At 25.7% G+C, this 21,309-nt stretch overlaps 1 protein-coding gene across 3 annotated transcripts in view; it reads left to right on the top strand.

The window, feature by feature from the left end:
• The window catches only part of LOC112687955 (dopamine receptor 2), a 177,871-nt gene that overhangs the window by 96,947 nt on the left and 59,615 nt on the right, over positions 1-21,309 (top strand). For all 3 annotated transcript variants that reach the window (XM_025560955.1, XM_025560956.1, XM_025560957.1), the window contains exon 3: positions 19,963-20,047. In XM_025560955.1, the coding sequence (XP_025416740.1) occupies positions 19,963-20,047 (85 nt within the window). The remainder of the gene's footprint in view (positions 1-19,962; positions 20,048-21,309) is intronic.

Genomic DNA, 21,309 nt, shown 5'->3' on the forward strand with positions numbered 1-21,309 from the left:
TATCTTACGAAAGGGTCCTTCTTAAGACTTAAATCAACATAAAATATACAGTACCTTGATCCTACTACTTCTGTACATCCACACGTAAACATTGTATATTGACATCATACTTATCATATTTGAATACAATGTCATAAAACAACAAACTAATTTATTATAAATTTACAGGTAACCGATTTAATTTATTAGAATTATTATTGTTACATTATAATTAAATACTTAAACTAAAAATAGTTACTATAATGATTTTTTAATAACACTTTATTAAAAATAACTTAATATAATATAATTAATAAGTATAAGATACTTAACTATATTTGAAAAAACAATCTGTATATTTAAAACAAACTCAAAAACTTTAATTATGCATTTCATTTGAAAGTCATTTTATACTCCAATAAAAAACAAAAAACTATAAACATAAGTAGATATGTTTATTTTAATACATTCCATATATGATAATGTACCGAGTTTAAATTTAATAATAATCATAGTGTTTATATTCGATGTAGGTACTTGTATCATAACTACATTAATATATCTAATATTAGTGTATTTGTATTTCATTCTAAATAGTTTGTAAAAAAATTTAATCATGCCTACCGATTAACAAATCTGATGTAATCCAAGAAAAGGCAATATCAAAAAGTGGTATTGATCATAAAGGTAGTTGCACCATACTATTTGAATAACTATAACCTATTCTATTATATTTCATTGTCAATACAAGACTTGGAATTTATGTACTTTATATAATTCAGGTTATAATAATGCTTTGGTTGTAACACATATCAAATTTAATAAGAGAAAACCTTACTAATAATTCAAGTTAAAAACAAGCATTTTAATCAGTTTCCAAAAAATCTTAAGTTTATATAACTTATTCTTTGAACTGGAATAAAAATGAAAACTAATTCCTTTTAAATTAAATTAAGTGTGAAACAAATTTATTATAATATGATTTTAGTGTGTGTGCACAAATTTAATCTTAATAATATTCAAATTTATATATATATATATATATATATAAGTATCAAATATTCAATTTAAGTTATGTTAGCTTGAAGTTTACAATATATATATATATATATACATAAAAAGTTTTATTTGTATTTTTGTATTTTTTTTTTTTTTTTGTGAAGTTATAGTTTGTATCTGTAATATTTTTTTTATTTATAAGTTGTGGAGTTTTTCCGTATAAATTCAAAAACGTGTTGTTCAGTAATTAAAATTACCAAATACTTCCAAACGCTTGAATGGACAAAAAATAATGAAAAATAAATCACTACAGTTTTAATAAATTTAAGTTTTAATTCAACAACATACTATAACTAAATCATCATTTGAATGGAGAATATCTGTGGGAAATTTTCTACCTAAAAACTCAGCAGTGGTACCTAGTTTTAAAAATTAAATCTTAAAATGAAATTATACAACAGAGAAATTTCATTTTGTATGGAAAAAAAAAGTTAATATGATGCGTCTGCACTTCGATTTTACAATGGAGATTACAGAAAAATCTATTAATAGTTTTAATTTTAGTAGAACCTAATATTTATAAAATAATAACCTTACTTTGCATTATCTGGTATTGCATTATATAAATAATTTTCAATTTTTTAATAAATATATCTTAATTACTTATAATAACCTAACCTGCATGAAGCTTTCATTTATGTTAATCATCGTACATTTTATGAAGAGTAATCAATTTTATAATAATTGCAAGTTACTGTAACCAAATAATTACTTAATCAAATATTTTATTAAATACGAATTGAAATTTAAATATTAACAGCATTCTTCATCTGACGTAATGTCTAAAAATAATAAAACTATTTAATATTTTATTATGAGAAACTCGTCGTTTTTTAAGGTATCCTCGAATTTGATGTTATAAATAATTTATCAGTGGGAACCGCTATTTTTCACCATTTTTTTTTATGTGCAAGAAAGAAATATTGTACATTCAATAGATGCTTGTAAGCTATACCGTTTTTTAGAGTATTAATTTTTAATTAAAAAAAAAAAAAAGTTTAAAAAGGGCTATAAGAAAAAAACAAAAATCCCATTCACAACCGTCTCAATGCAGTATTTTCAATATTTATTTATACATTTATTTTTTATTTTAATGTTTATATGAACATTTTCACCTACAAATTTCTACAAAGTATTCTCTGACTAGTTTCAATAAAAAAATAAAATAAAATAAAATAAATGAATCGTCAACATTTTAAATTGTTATTTTCCGGGAATTTAAACTCATTTCCACTTAATTTTTATTCGATATATTTTTTTTACGTGTTGTCAAAACATTTATGGGATGATATGATTTATATGAGTTATAACCCCTTTCCAATCCCCTTTTTTTCTATTCAAAATGTTCATATGTTACTTTCTCATGGCTAATGAACATTAGTGTAACATCCGCCATTTCCATTTGACGTGTTCACATTATTTTTTATTTAATTTTGGTATCATCATTACTCATAATTTAGATGAAAAAAATCGTTTTTTGATTAAGGAGAAAAACACACAGATAATGTCGTATACGCGAATTTTCGTTTTATTTTTAAGTTATCTAATTTAATCTTATGGTGAACATAATAAACATACAACATATATTTTAATATTTGATTGTAAATATTAGGGATGGCTAATATTTAGAACTTTAAGATCTGGCAGGCCACAGTAAAAAAAGCAAAAATGAAAAAAAAAGTCATGAAAATTGATAGTTAGCATTTATTTTTATTTATTTAAATTTACAACTGAACTAATACAATAAAATAAAAACCTATAACTAAGTTAGGTATGCCGATATGGATATACATAATTTAAGCATTTAATGATTTAGCTGAAGTTCAATACTATTGAAAAATATACATTTTTCGATTAAAGTGATAAAAGTAAATACTGGTAAATGGTAAAATGTTATTAAGTTCTTTGAAAATGTAGCATGGGCCGGATAAAAAAAGTACGCTGGACGCCAGTATAATTTCTTTTTTTACTAAAAACTGGGAGAATAAATGCACCATCAACCCTTTTCATTTTAGTTAACATTTCAAGACTAAAATTCTTCTTTTAATAACGAAATTTAATTTCATGTTTATATAACTTATATTAATAATTTTAAGTTTATCTTAATTACGATCATATTCATAATTATATTTTTGTAAATCATATATTAATTTAATACCTTTAACTAATTTAATTGTTCAACCCCCTATTAAGGGTGATCAGAATACTTCTTCGGTTTTTCAGCCATTCCTAAAAGGTTGCGTTAGGTTTACAGTCAGTGTAAACATTTTGTCAAAGAGTATAAGAAATCCAAAATAAAATTTAGGTAGTTTGTCCCATTTTGAATGTTCGCGGGGACGACAAGTGAGAGAAAGTACCATAGTTAGAGGTGGAGGAGGCCTAGATGATTACATATGTGATATCTGCAGGACAGCTAGTGCGATAACTGGTTCATTAGTTATGTGTTCAGGTTTAACCAACAAAGGTAATGTCAACGGTGTAAAGACATCATCATTGCACCCCAGATTAAATCTGCATCTAAATATAAAATATGGATATAAAGTGTGAATAGCCACTTAAAATGTTGGATCGTAACAGGCATAAGTAGAGAATTAGTGGAAGTATTGACAAAGAGGAGGAAAGTTAATATTTTTGTGTTCAGGAAACGAAGTGGAAAGGAAAGAAAGTAAAAGAAATAGAAGAAGGCTATAAAAATAATATACGTATTCAGGTAGGACTATTACTAGGAATAGGGTTGGATTAATATTGGATGAGGAGATAAAAAGTAAGGTTGTCGACGTAGGAAGAAAAAGTTCTAGAATTATTACTTGGTATTTGAGGAAAAAGTATTAAACGCAATAAGTGTGTATGCACCATAAGTAGAATGTGAAGAAAGGGAAAAGGAAGAGTTTTAATGATAGATGGATGAGGTGATACAAGAAATACCAGGAAATTAAGATACTGTAATTGATAGATGAATGTATATGTAGATAGTAAGATAGTAAAGTTCGAAAAAGTGTATTGAGAGTATTGATTTGGTAAGAGGAATGAGACTGGAGAAAAAGTTTTAGATTATGCAGTAGCATATGAGCTAGCAATAATCAATACATATTTTAGAAAACAAGAAGACCATTAAATAGCATATAGCAAATTATGGAGATATGAAAAAATATGGAAAGTATATTTTATGAGATTACTGAACGAGGTATATTTAAAAGAAGCATTAAAGATTATTGCATGGTACGAAGGATTAATTGGTTTAGTTACTAAGGAGGAAATAAAAGTTGTGGTAAAATCGATGAAAACCAAAAAAGTGGTAAAACCAGATAGACTAACTGTAGAGATATGGACAATTTTAAAGGATGTAATGTTGGATGGTTGGAAGATTTTTTAATAAAATGTTATTTAAGACAAAAATACCAGAAGATTGGAAAATAATTTTATTGTACCAATATTTAAAGACAAAATAGAGATATAAGAATGTGAAAACTATAGAAGAAGAAAGCTAATAAGTCATAGTATGAAAATTTGAGAAAAGATATAAGAATAAGAAGTGAGTCATCAATATCAGAAAATCAGTTTGGTTTTATGTCGAGGAAATCGACAATGGAGTAACCTGCTGAGAGGAATTTGGAATAAAGCCACAGCTACCACAATACTGAGTGTCGGTTCAAATAATCGAAAATATTAAAAGCAGCTATACAAGCCATAAAGAAGTATTACTATACAACTCATTTGTTTATTATTACATGATTCATTGATCAAAAATCACCAAATATGACTCGCAAAATTTGGTTTTTCAGATTGTATTATGTCACTTGCCTTTTATTCCATTTTTTTACTATATAATAAAATGTATAAATTGATTTTGACAAATTTTTACCATTATAATATTTGAAAAAATAAATAAATCTATTTACAACATTCATTTATGAGTTAATTTTGTAGTTTTTATTAGTTAGTAATCAAAATAGTATTCAAATAGTCGTTTGAAATTGTTCGTTCCATACCGCTCAAACACATTAAAAATAGCATGGCAATAATAAAAAAAACAAGAAGTCTTGATATATAAATAATACTATTTGCTAATTGTTAATTACTATTGTGAGCTTTTTATGCGGGAAGTATATTTAATTTTACATACAAATTTCTCTTTGATCGAAAAGTTGTTTATAAATAAAAAAAAAATCATCAGAAACATTTATTAAATTACCACGGAAATAAATGTATTTCTGCATGTATATTGTTGATGTGATTTTGATCAATAACCTATTTGTCACACACGTGACTAATATACCGAAGAATTCCGTTTTCGATATGTTCCGTCATGGGACAAATTCATGCGAATTTTTATTGTCTGACAAAACAGTCCAACCGTGACCGATGGTTCTTCGGTTTAACGAAGTGGGCCACAAAAGGAGCGGGTTGATGACGAAGAATTTTAAATAAACTTCCAGGCGCCGAGAGCCGACCATTAATTTGACGGGGTTGGCTGAGACAGTTGGATTAGACACAAATTGATGGCGTGTCGTTATGGACGCATCTTGTACGCAGTTAACCTCAAATTTCTCTACTACAAACGCTCGTCGGTGATACCACTACCCAAGACCATTGCACTAAGTGACTTCAAATCAAAATGTTAAAAATCCTGAATAAAAATTCACTCATTTTGTCGTATGTTTATTATCTAGTAAAAATAGCCAACTCTGTAATGATGAATGATAAATACTTGTTTGAAATAATTCGGAGTAATTTTCGACCAATTCAAATGTTTTCAATGAGCACAAGAAGTAAAAATAAACAATTTACATTATTAAATATAGACTTATAATGGTGCAGATTTAAAATACTCTTAAGATTATTTGATACCACAAAGTAATATTTCCTTCAAAATCATACTTGGTTTAGTTAAACTTGACTTATACATACATTAGAAATTTTACAAACTTTCACTAGTGTAATATTTCTATTGGAATTAATTATTAATATAATAATTAAAATAATTAACTATTGTACTATACATAGTCAATAAAACTCTAATTAATAATGATATAGATGCTGTAACGAATTGTAAAAGCATTCTGTATTTATAACCAAAACACCGATATTCTTTGATAAATAACTAAAAATTTACTTGTAATTCAAAATATATGAATTAATAATTTTACATTAATTGATACGGAGTATCTACTTACATTCAAAATCTATTTAATTTAAAATTACGCATAAAAATATTACATTAAAAATAAAATATAGCTACCTATATACCACGTGGATAGGACAATAGAGTTGATTTTTATCATTTTCACCGTACAATAAATGTATCGAATTTTCACAGTATTTTTCATTTAATTTTGAAGCTAATTTAAAATTAAAATACGTTTAAGATTAAATAAAATGGTTTGGTGAATTAAATGTTTTGCTAGTTCAATAAATTTGACTAAATACGTTCTAGTTCTTTTTTAATCGATTCTATAAATATAAAATATTTTTTTTATTTTTTGTGCACTTCCATTAGATTCATGATGATTTATTCGTTAAGTATTTATTTCCCTTTCAGCCTCTTACTTCAGTTAATAAATGTCGGCCATTTGTGTCGACAGTTTTTTGTGGTATACTTGGAGTACTCGTTTATTCCATTTTTCCTTAAATATTTTATTTCATGATATACTGCTGCCAAATAGTCTATACGAGGTCTTACCTGAGCTTGACTTTTTTTTGGTGTATGTGTTCTTTAATAACAAGTGACCTCTACATCACTATATTTATTCAACCATCAGAATACATGATAATATAAAAAATGGGGTGGTCGGTAATTGGGCCACATTTTCTGTACATGTTTCGTATAAAATATTTGCTTACATTTTACTACCCGGAGATTGGGCCACAAATTAAATCTATATTTTTAAAGTGTACCCGGAGATTGGACCGTAAATGAACAGCATAAAAATATAAGATATACAACGTTTATTAACTAATAATTATTTTAATAATAAATAAAATACAATCATTTTTTTTTTTTTTTTTTTAATAATGCCATACACAGGATTCACAAACAGTGTTGTACGTAAATAACTAAAATATTATTTAGATAAGATAACGGATAATACATTAAAATTTCATCTAGATAAGATAATAAATAACTATTTAAAAATTTATCTGAATAATAGATAAAATATAACTATATTTATCTAAATAATAAACAGATATAACTAGATAAAAACATAATTTTAAACAATTTCAGCATTCAGAACTTACATTTGTAAAATGGTTATTTTTCATGTATAAAAAAAATTAATTATTAATTATGATTTAATAGGTTTATAATAATCTTAATTAATTTTGCTAATTTAGACAGAAAACAGTACATAAACCTATTTTTATTTTTCACTACCCAAATCTTTTAAACATAAATATTTTAAAATATTATAAATAAATTATTTTTATTTATTTTTATTTTATGTTATTAATTAGTTTACAGATCAAATTAATTTATTATAATTTAAATAATATATAGTTAAAAATGTACCTAGTTTTCTGATTTTTATGATTTAAACATATACCTAGGTATTTATGGGATAAATATCTACTTAATACTTTCTATAGATGTATATAACTCTACTTTGTTATCTTGTAATATTCAAATTAAATTTAATCGTCATCAATGATGACTCATTACTTTGTCTTCAATTTACACGCAATTAAATGCAAAAAAATATATAATATATATATATATATAAATAATACAATATTTTACAAATTAATTTTATCGGACAAAACACAACATTTCAAATGTCTAATCACCTAAACGGTTCCTACTTGGTGTTAATATTTGACTTCCGCTGCCAAACAAGCGCTTGACAGGTGCAGATGAAGTTATATTTATGAAACTCAAGATTGATTAAATATATCATAATTTTAAAACTATTCCTTATAAATCGGTTTATTTATTTTATTTAACCGTACGTATTTACCATTATGTTGCTATTCTCAGTATTCACTAACACGATTTAAGATCTATATTAGTGCTCTGCACGGTCCGTAATTTTAGTGACCAAACCGGACTGAAAATGTTAAAAAAGGACCGAAGTTGGACCGAACCGATTGCTACATTTAATTTTAGACTGGACCGGACTGAAAATTTAAAGTAATTTGTAAGAGTGGAACGAGACCTGACCGCCGGTTCGAACTAATAAATTTCGGACTGTAGCTTATGGACCGGACCGAACCGGACTGCGAACCTATTTTTTTCTACCATACAAGACCCCCAAGTATAACATAATATGATAGAGCGGACAAACGATTCAAACTAAAAAAATATTGTACCATGAAAACAGACTATAGTAAATTTATATTTTAGTATAGGTATATTAGGTATATATATAAATATACTACACTATACTATACTCATGTTTATCTCATTATTAAGTATTAATTATTTTTGTGTTAACACAATTATTGTTTATATTATTATTATATGAGTATAATATTAATTATTAGGTAAACGTATATTAAATTCCGGGTGTAAATATTGGACAGCGGGTATTGCCCAATCATCGATTATATAGAAAAAAAAGTTAATCGTTATTAAATTTAATGGTATTATTTGAAATACGTTCATTTTTGTTTTCTGTGTAAATAATTATACAATACCTTTTCTTCGTTTATAAAATATGTATAATTAAAATTTAAAACGTACATAGGGTAATATTATGTGTTTATTATTCCTCGTTTCACTTCCCACAAAAAAAAAATTATCTTTTACAAAATTATCTAGATAATTTACCATAGATAACCATTTTATTTATCATAAAAAAATGGATAAAAAGATACTTCAAATTATTATTATCTAGATAAAATAAAAAGATTATTATTTTTATCTAGATAAATCATCTAGCTAATGTACAACACTGTTCACAAATTTAATACAATAAAAACTGTCTAAAATGGAATCGCATGGAACCAACAAAAAACTCCGCTTTAAGCAGTTTTCCGCTTTATTCAATAAAACGGAAAAATTCCGGATTATTCAATTATCCTTTTATACTCATATCGATCAGTTGATATTTTTCATAGATACTTATATTTTGGCATATTAATATTTAATACGATGAACGGGAGATAAAATTAAAAGTGTACGTACGTCTATTGGTGGTGTATGACTACTTCACAGTTACAATGAAAAAAGTTCGTAACGTTCATTCGATAATGTGCATTGTATGTACCTATATTGTACGAATATGTATAGAACAATTTTATCTTCTTTATCTATCACTATTTAATGATGTACATACAACGATTTGTATATCTATATTTTAGGTTTATAGTACACATGCGCGTGTCATTTTTTCAGTTTATGCAAGGTTTTTACCTAAACAGGACTTAAAAAATCGTTCCGTTAAGAAAGTTCCGTTTTATTGAGGTTCAGCGTCTATATAAAACTATAGGAACGTGACGGGACCATAGAAAAATTCCGTATTGGATAGTTTTCCGTTTTATTCGGGGTCCGTTTTAGACAGTTTTCACTGTATAATATAAAAAGTATAATACTATATAATATATAATACTTTATAATATAAAAAACATCGCCAACGAATTTTGCTACATTGACTTTCGTGAGCAAAAGAAAATTTATAATTATTAAAAATTATTAATTTTTATCCTGTCTCCATCGTTATAAATTCCAATAATTCCATTTTACTCGTATATTACCGAACCAGCATATATTAATAAACGTGGATCGTATAGTTTGAAATCAACTAAACGATCGCGACATTTTATAATTTTTGTAAAATACACTTTTAGCTATTTTTATCCATTTAATTTGATGAGACTATGGCAGCCCCTGATAATTCCATATAATTTCATTACATTTTGATAAGACACACGGTCGCTTCGATTAAAGTTTCGTGTGCACTGTTAGGTATTGTAGCAATATTTATATATGACATATTAATTTAATAGTAGCCCAATCACCAGGTCTACCTATTATAAATATAAAACTGTAGTGGCCCAATTACCGTATACCTTTTTAAAAAAGGTTGATTGTGGCCCAATTCCCGGACGCCCGAAAAATGATCAGTGTTGAATATTTAAAAGAACAAAAAAAATTAATGAAAACAAAATTTTTCATTAGTTACATATCTAATATATATTAAAATAAATTAAATACAAAAACACAATGGCCATTTATATCAATTATTTTGTAAATTTCGAATTTTGTTCAAAAAAAAATTGACGTAGTATTATTATAAAAAGTTTTGCGATGCAGTTTCAATTTAAAAAATAGTTATGAATGTCAATTATTAAAAAGTATTGTCAAAATACTAAGATTTTATATCGGTTTATATTTATTTTTAATATTGTAATACATTTTAGTTTAATAATACCCAATATACTCGAACTTTATTTTTATGCATTTTATTTTTATATAATTTCTCCAAAAAAAAAAAATAAATAAATAAAAAAATAAACAGTAAATTTAAATTAACCGAATTCCAATCATTATTTTAAAAAACAATTTAGTAGATTTTTAATAAACTTTAGTCTGACTCACATTAAATATAATAAAATATAAAATAAAACATAAACTCTTTTGTACAAAGATGAGTCAAAACAGATATCAATCTCTTATAGAAATAACTGCCCAACTGTTAATCATGATAAACATTAAATCAAAAACAACAACTTAGGTGCGTGAAATGCGGCGAAGATCATTTAACTGAAAAGTGTTCCAAAGATTTCCTTCCAGCTAAATGTGCATTATTCTATGGTGCACATACAGTCTCATACAAAGGTTTTATAGTTTATAAAAAACCGGAAAAAATCCATAAATAAACCAAAAAAGATATAACTTCAAACTCAACATATCCCCACAAATCATCACGTATCCTCGTCCGGTACATCGTGTGCCAGTATAACAGCCACCAAACCAACATCCAGTAGTTCAGTTTCAAGTCAAGAATTTTAAACGAATTCAAAACCCTTTAATCTCTTCATTTAAGGTCCTTTTAAACAAACTCACAACAAACTTTCCATGATTGACAGTAATTCCATTATCAAATATTTATAAATATTTAATTCCCTTGCTATATTGTGTAACAAACAATTGAAATCTTTAATTATTATGTAAATATTAGTACCATATCATGTTAAAAACTTGTAATATGCTGACAAATTTTAAATTTAATAAATATAAATAATTTATTATGGTACTATTTTAGTCTAATGGCGTAGTTATATAATGTACAAATAAATAATCGTATTGGCGTACAAGTATTATTACGTTATTGTGATCCATTTTACTTTTTTGACTAAACCAAATTTATAACAAATCTTGAAAATATTCATAACTTTGTGTTTCATTCAAAAGTTTATTACAATATATGTATATATTCATATATTCATTGATAAACTTAATATAACGTACATATCTGTCGGTGATTTTGAATTCCAAAATAAAATAACATTGAAGTGATAAAAAAAGCGTATTTTTTCCTACTTAGAGAAATAGAATTTACATGAAAAATAATTCGTTTTCTATCTTCTTTTATTAAAGTTTTCAAAGTCTCATCGACTTTTACCGTCACTTTTGAATGAAATATTGAACAACCTTCATAAATCTCTTTGCAGCTTCCATTTGTACCCTAATAAAACATTATTTGAAATTATAAATATATATTTCTGTGAATTTTTGTTAACCCTATATTTTCTAGTATTTTGAAACGTACTAATATTATGTTTGTATATAAGTAGTAAAATGTTAGCTATTTTCCAATTTTACCTGTAATAGTGTTTACATATTAGAAAATGTAAATAGAAAATATAAAAATTGATGCAGACCATGTACAAATGCAATACAAGTAAGTGGAAACCACGCTGTAGAATATATTATTCATTTTTTTTTTTTTTTGATTTATTTACGCCTGACCAATATTATTTAATCATTCCCGTAGCTGATGCATACAATTGAAATGATTATCGACCGAAAATAAATTCGTTAACAAATTTATTCTAATAGATTTTTTTTGTTAATTATAATTTATCCGATATGGTTACACACAATAAAACAATTAGCATATTATTGATAGTATAATACGAATATAAGACAGAAACGGACAGAGTTAATAGAATCTACCAAATTAAAAGACGGATTATAATTTATCGAATTAATAGATCATGCTGCCATTGACTTGAGTCTTTTTTTTTTTTTTTGTTATTCCATGGAATCGAAATCAAAAAGAATATTTTTTCATAGAATTAGATGACAGTTGAAACTTTTAAATGCAATTTTTGCGATTTATTTAATTTATAGGACCTGTAAGGTAAATTAATGAATTAAGTTGGAAACGTAGGACGAGGAATTAAAAATAAATAGTACTACGCAAAATTTAAAATTGAAAATGTAGAGTATGATAGGAATCTGAGATTATTGTAAGACTCTTAATTAAATAATAACTATAGACACTTTATGTCCATTCAGGTCTTAGAAATATTTTGTAAATTAGCCGCTTGATTGGAAGTTTTATATGTTTAGAAGTTAGCCATATCAAAATAAAGAAAAACGATAATTTAGTGTATTTTAAAAGATAAATAGGTTCAATGTCTAACTCTGGAACACTCGTAATCTTAACATCAAAGTTATGCTATCTTTTACAGAATCCAAATTCTTCATTCTCATCCTTGATCCTTCTACATGTTCTCTATCAATTTAATATACAGTGTCAATACTTTTTTTCCCCTTAACTTCCACCTCACAATATTTCTCTATGAGGCCCTATTATAATCTATCATACTCTCTCACAAAATCTATAAATACCATAAATAATTTTCTTTCTTTCTCCTTTTACTTCCCCACAAATAGTCTCAAACAAAATATTGCTTCACTCCTTGATTTTTTGGGTATAACCCCAAAATAATTTTTCGATAATGAAGTATAACTTCCTCTATATATTATATTCCAAAATCTTGATGATGTGACTTATAAGTTTATTAAATTATTTATATATATTTATATAAATGTTTTCAAATAATATACAAAATGAAGTACGGTTAATCATATGTTTGTTTAAAAAAAAATATAATCAAAAAATTTCGATATTTTTTAAACGATTCTAATGTCTTTTCTCTATATTTATATTACTATTAGAACTGTTTGAATTAAAATATTTTTTAGAAATTATCAAAAAAACGTATTATGTTGTATGTTTAGTACATGAGGAGTATAGTTGAACTGCATTCGGGCTCAAAAAAAGGTATTTCAACAAAAATATCATATATTTGAACAAGTTATAAGGGGTTAGGGATTATTTAAAGATTAAAATACTTTAATTTCTTTCGTACAAAAATATGTATATGAAATATACATAAAAATCAATCATTTTTTTATGTAATTTAAGTTGTTTTTCATATTAATTAAAATCGAAAATTAACTGTATAACATTTATTTAGATATAGTTTTGAAAAACAACCACGACAAGTATAATTATAAGCATTATTTATATGTTTTTCTTTGTAAAATGTAAAATGTTGATACCAAATTAATTCAAGACCTCGTTCTCTATTAATAATTTTTAAATCATTCATATTTACACAGATATTAAAAAGTGTGTACTAGTTGTAATTTAAAAACCAAATGTCTAAATAGTATGTTTTATAAAATATAATTCAACTTTTACTGATATCAATTTAAGATTAGGTTAGATTGTTTCGTCGATTTTTGACGACAATAATTATCTGGGTAATCTAAGTGGCTTTCACAAATTAATATAATGTTATTAAATACATTATAGCGTTCGTAAACATAAGATTCTTAATATTTTACACCTTTATTAAACCGAGTTTCTTTTAAAGACATGTATAGTGAAAATATAACATTTTTCATAAACAAGACTAGTACGAAATATTGCCTGCTATATCCAACACAAGGTTATAACTGGGGTTCCGATTTTATACACTTAAAAAGCTTAAAATACTATGCATTAAAATATCTTTAAATATGCACTCAATATACTTTTATTTTTATATATTTTATAATATGCAAAAATATGTTCCAACCCGAAATTAATGCATTTATATATATTTTTTCTTTCATAAATATTCATATGTCTTAACTAGATAAACTTAATATCTCAAGTATAGATATCCATTTATAATATTAATTAAAAAACAATAAATATTTACATATATATTCAACAAATAAAACAAATACTTTACTTAGGAATAATAATACAAAAATAAGTACATATTATTGTTATTAATATAATAATATATTAAATCTTTTTAGACCATTTCTTTGGTAAATATTTACGAAGCATGAAAAATATTTAAATTTAATAAAAACAACTATTCAGAAAATTAAAACACAATTTAGTTATTAAAAAGGACTATAAAATAAATAATATTGTAATTTAATATTTGCTAATAGTAGTTGAAAATTCGTGTATAGTATATAATTTTTCTTTAAAAAATGTTAAAGTATTTCTGAAGAACTTTTTATTTATAAACTTAAAGTAGGAATTTACAATATAAAAAAATCTATACGCTTAATATTACTGTTAATTTCACATCACTTAATATTAAATACGATTATTAATCATAAATACTTCATTGACAATATTTAGAACATTATAATTTAACTACCTTATCCATATGATAGTAAAATTATGTCTGTTATCGTATTACACCTAATTGGTTGTGATTGAAAAGAAACTGAATTACTCAAAACTATCAATTATTTTAATGTTTTTTTGATTAAAAATTAACAATATTAATCAAATATGAAAATTTAAACTAAACCTTATTTATCTGGTGATTTCTGAAAGTAAATAATAATTATTTATATTTTGATTTCATAATGAATGCTATTGATTTCTTAACTACAAAATTCAAAATAATTTGTATTGGTCATTACATCATCATTATATATATTATTATATTTTATATTATTTATTGTATTGTTAATAATTTAAATATAAAAGTTAATACGGAAATAAATAAATACTTCATAAAACGATTGTTATGTAAATTAAAAGATTAAATTAATGTTTTGAATTATCGTGTCACATTAATTTCACTTTCATTGTGTAGTTAAGGGTCTTAAGAGCTATAAGAGTAAAAATAATTTGATACATAAATTGTGTAAGAAAATATTGCTTTCCGGTATGAAAAAATAGTGAAAGAGAATAAAGCGGCTAGTAGAGTTAATTTAGCTACTTAAATTCAGTATAACCAGTGAGTACTTTCAAACAAAAAAAACTTAGGAAGTCTACAGACGTTTAGAAAGTAATAATTTAAGAAATGACAGTAAATGCCTAAGGATATGATTATCCACCTAATTTAAGTACAACCTAAGTAATATCACTAGGTCCGTCATTGTCATTGGCATTGAAAAAAACAGAAAATAGATAGTTACTAGTGAAAAATTGCCTTTTGTCCCAAATATGGAAAAACAAATTGGAGTAATATCATATTTGAAGCTGTAGTTTTTTAAATACACAAAAGCAAATGGATCAATTTAAAAAAAAAAAAGAATCTAGTATTAGTTTAATACTAACTATTAAACTTATGACATAAAACATACTAGTTAAACACATAGATAAAATTTATGGAAAGAGTCTCCGTATGTTAGGGTTAATCAAACGTACATGCTATGATTTTAATAACCCTTTATGTTTGAAAATATTATATTGTTCACTAGTAAGATCATCACTTGAATTCGGCTCAATATTATGGAATCCAAACCAATTACAATTTATAAATAAATTAGAAAAAGTCCAGAGAAATTTCCTCCGTTTTTATGCATATAAAACAAATTTATTTAACCATAATACGGATGAGATTGCAAAATTTGCAGGCTTAAAGTCACTAAAAACTAGACGGTTAGTTTTTGATGCTACTTTTTTATATAAAATCTTAAATGGAGAAATTGTCTGTCCTGAACTATTACAAAAAATTGGTCTCAAAGTATCCTCTTTCAATTCTAGACATAATCCTCCTCTTGCTATACCACAGTCAAAAACAAATTATCTCTCTAATAGTCCGATGTGTCGTCTACCAACGTTATGTAATCAAATGAAAAATTTCGATTTTTTTTTTTGATTCTTGCACCACGTTAAAAACTTGTATTTATAATTCAAATAATTAATGTTACATTTTCATTTAATAATTATTACTTAATAAGTTCTTACAATTACTGTATTCCTACCCCATGGGGTGTTTGTTATTTATTGATTTTATAACAATAAATAAATTATTATTATTATTATTATTAAATTTAAGTAATTTACTCAGAACTATATTTCATGACACTTCAGCAACCATAGACCTGAAATGTACAATTTGACAACCATCCATAAAAAATTATTTGAAATTATACTTCGAATTAAATTGAATAAAACCTATACTACTAATATCGAATTGATTTTAATATTATGGGAAAACTAACTGCTAATATGCTAAACTGCCAGTATTTATCGACCTAACTTCTACTTACGACACCGTTTGAAGACACGGCCTGTTGTACAAACTTCTTCATACTATTCACTGCCAAAATACCGTCCAGCTAATCGACACTATGCTTACTAATAGATCATTTAAAGTACACATGAATGATAAAACTAACAACTGAAGAACAATAATAGCCTAGCTTAAGACTCAGTACTAGCACACATATTATTTAATGTCTTTATAGCCGACCTTCTAATGACTCACACCACTAAATTCGCATACGCTGATAACCTAGCTATCGTAACCCAACACAAAAACCTCAGTGAAACAGAAAGGATAATCACAGACGATCTCATCGCGCTAGGTAACTACTTCCACAACTGGAGACTAAAACCTAACACCAGCAAAATAGAAGCATCCTGTTTCCACATCAACAATAAACTCGCTAGCGACCAACTAAACATAACTTTCAATGGAGACGCCCTAAATCACAATTTCCATTACAAATACCTCGGCATAACACATTAGATCGCACACTCTCTTTTAAAAGTCATATCAAAATTATCGCAGCCAAACTTAGCTTCAGAAACAATATAATACATAAACTCTGCGGTACATATTGGGGTACCTCGGCACACACTCTGCAATGCTCGGCAATTGGTCAGATCTACCCAGTAACTAAATACTGAGCATCCGTTTGTATAAACAGCGCTCATGTAGTAAAAGTTGAAACCCAACTTTATACTATCATGAGACTAATATCTGAAATAATAAAATCGATACTTACTCACTGGCTTCCAACATTAACACCAGTTGCCCCCCACCACTTCGCAGAGCTAACGCCTTAGTTAAAGAGTTCTCAAAAAAAAAAAAAAATCTCAATCATGAACTGTCCATTAATAATTTTACTGATGACGCGACCAAAACACGATTAAAGTCTAGAAACCACTCATCATAAACAGCTAAGGATCTAATCAAATATACTGTTTTGTTACCTTACTAATATTAATCTAATATTACTCACTGTTAACCATACTTCTAAGTACCCTACTTTTATTTTATTTTTATTTTTATTAATCTGTTATACACTAATTCAATTTACTATACGTTACCATATAATAATTAGTATAATGCATGAAACCATAGACCATACACTAAATAAAAAAATAGCGTATATTTGTATTGTTACTGTATTCTGAGGTATGGTAGGAGGTATAGTATATGTGTTAATCATAAATCAATTATACACTCATCTAACTTATATGTTAAATTATAGAGATTGATTTACTTATAATTCGTTCGTATCTGTATTCTGAATACAGTACTCTTTTTGGTTATATTTATAATTACTAATAATTACCAGTATGTATGTATAAACATATTATGAATTAGAATTTGAGTAATCATCAAATCAATTTAGATTAGCGTAAAATTATACAAAATCATATAGACTGCAATATATAATATAAATATGATCGATATACTTGAACACCGAAATTCTTTACAACAAAAGTACTTTATAATAAAAAAAAGGAAAATAAACAAATGAAAACTGATGGTAAACCGAATTTTAGATTTGCTAACTAAACCCGCAAAACAGATAATTGGTGACTTTGCTCGAATGATTTCATATAACTGCCCTCACAGCACGTCGATGATATCTGAAGTCACGTTGACACATTTAAAGTAATTTAAAATACACTCAGATCCTTCAACCTAAATAGTTGTGTACACATTTTTTTTAAAAAAAAATTATCATAAAATCACATAATATGTTAATATTTCGCATAATAGCGTTTGATTTTAATTTTAATGCTTACGAGTACTTAAAAGTTACAAGATTTTTATGCTCAACATAGAGTAAATATTATACATTGATGTCGACAATTGCGTTATATACGTTGCCATGCGTTTATTATTGTGAATAATATTGGTCTTGAATAATTTCGATAAGACAATATTAGTGTTATAATAATACAATTCATGGAACTATGTTAATATTAATTACAAACGAATCAGTAAATGAAATTACACGTCTAGCTTAATGCGATTTCCAAACAATGCATGAGTGCATAATTCTTAACATCAATTATTTGGTAATACGATATTTTGTCAAATTAATACACAAACAAATATGATAGTTTATTTCATGGAATATAAGCGACACCATAATATTTTTCAGCTAGTAATTTTCATTGATCGATATATTTCACAACAAAATCCATGTTGCTTATCTGGAAATAATTTTATTTTTATCTTCTCGAGAAATGTTTGCGTATTTTGCGTATTTTACATACTTCTATCCTATTATTAATCTTAGAACGCAGTTCAATTTTTAGAGGACTTTTGATACTATGAAAATATATTTCCTGTGATAGCTGAATCGTTTTATATGAAATTTGGACAAGTTTAGGATTTTAAAATTACGAATTATTAACAGAAAATATGCAATTGTTTTATTTAAATTATATTCTATTTTTCATTATTGTGGACAGTTGTTAAGATAACCTCTCGTATATAATTTAAAATAAACAAATAAATTACATTTTAATAAAATATTTGTTTAGAGATTACTAAGTACCCGATTATTATTTAATTAATTAATTCGTCCAAGTAATTGATACTAAGTAATTGTTTTTTATTTTTTTTTTATTTAGCATTATTAAACGTCGTAATAATAATAATAATAATAATAACTTCGTCAGTATACCTTTAGGAATTTATAAAAATTTTCTAAATATTTCATCGAAAAAAGAAATAAATGATAGATGAATGAATAAATAAATAAAATAGAACATTTTACATTAATACTGCAGCTATTTGATTTCTCAAGTTTTTGTTGATATTATAGTATTTACAAAAGAAGCATTTTTTACTACAAGGTCCAAGCATGTAAATATTTTTTTTTAATTTTGGCCTTCAACTAAAAAAATGGCGCAGCATTTTGTGAATACAAATTTATCAAATATGAAATTTTATTTCCTAATTAACTTTAATATACATAAACATTTTGAAATTATTAAACTTATAACTTTATCGACTAGAATGACTTAACCAAAAAAAAAAGTTAAGTATTAAGATCATAAATATTCATGAGAAAATAAATAAATAAGGAAATGTACTTAATAATATATTAATACTATTTTAAATTGTATAATGAGTATAATACACGGAAAAGGTAGAAATAAGGGAAAAAAATTTTGGAAAAATAAATATACCTACTATTTTCAGAACTCAAAAATAATGTTTAATTTATTTTTAAAGTATGTATTTTTACAAATATATTTGATATACAAAAGATAATTGTTTACGGTTGTAATTAATCAATAATTAAAATTCACCTATGAATACAGTTAAAAATGAATGAAAACCTATCCTGCACTCCTGTATAATATTATAAATAATCTGGCATTCGTGTATCAACAATATAACCAGAATTATATTAACGTAACATGCATAGTCAAAGGAATTTAATTAACTAAACATTTTTATTTCTAGGGCATATGGTCGAATATTATGTGTATGTTGTCCCAGGAAAGTACGAAGAAAATATCGAAGACCACTACGTTACAGGTCAAGTCAAGTGAGTATTGTACATTTTTATTTCACTATAGGTAATAATATGAGTATTTAACTACTCGGAAAAAAATATAGTTTATTTTTTATACATGTTCAGCGATTTTCACCGTGATTGTCCAGAACAAGAATTTTGCATCTAATTAATGTTTTTTAAATCTGATTTTCGCAAATAATTGCTAAATATCTAAAAAATATCAAAGAGACACATAATTGTTATATTTTTATAATTTAGTTAAATTAAACTCTAAAATTAACAACAATGTTTTAAAACTTTACCTTAAATTGCTACGAGTTCGAAAGTTATGAATTTATACACGAATGTAATGAGTTCAATAACTCAAGTAAATTTATACAACTTCGTTCAAATATATTATTTAAACAAATTCAACTAATATCATGATTTCTCGTTATATGATACATTTTATTTTATAAAGATCTGATTTAATAATAAACTATTTGACATTTTATTGAGGAATTCTATAAGGTCAGAATTGAAATTATATTTTCTGTCACTTTTTATATATAATTCGATATCGTAATGTGACTGCTTAAAATGATGATTTACGAGTTATAAGTATTATGTACCTACTCAAGGAAATCGCCTAATTATGATCATATACGTACCCGATGTCAATATATATAGTTATTGTTATACGTATGATCAAATGACAATATGTTGGTATTATAAAGATCGGTCCCCATGTCCAGTGGCGTAGCCAAGAGGGGGGGCTAAGGGGGCTATAGCCTCCCCCATGAGCCGTGTTTATATGTATAATGTATCTTGACTATTTAATAGAATCAATGCTCGTTTTAATCAAAGGCTTATTGATGATATGCCACTTGAAGAACTTATTCCGGCCAATTTAAATATGTATGACGATATAAATATTATAAAAGCTGCTAAAATATATGTCCAAGATCTCCATGATGAAACCTCGTCTACAATCAGGGCTGACCTGTTCATATGGAGGCAACAATGGAGTCAAAATACTATTCCAAAACCGAATTCTGCTCTTTATTCACCCTCTCATCGCACCAATCTTCGACCTATTATTAAAATACTTTTACAATTATTCGCCACGTTACCAGTTACCTCTTTCACTCCGGAAAGAACGTTTTCAGCACTTGATCACTTAAAAAATTTTTTAAGAAGCCCCATGTCGGAAAACAGACTGGATGGGTTAGCTATGGCTAATATAAATAAAAAAAGAGCAATTCCACGAAAGTGAAATAATAACTGAATTTGCCAGAAATTCGCCTAAGAGA

The sequence above is a fragment of the Sipha flava genome, unplaced genomic scaffold, assembly GCF_003268045.1.
Source record: "Sipha flava isolate LNK unplaced genomic scaffold, YSA_version1 36_pilon_pilon, whole genome shotgun sequence".
In the NCBI taxonomy this organism is placed as follows: domain Eukaryota; kingdom Metazoa; phylum Arthropoda; class Insecta; order Hemiptera; family Aphididae; genus Sipha; species Sipha flava.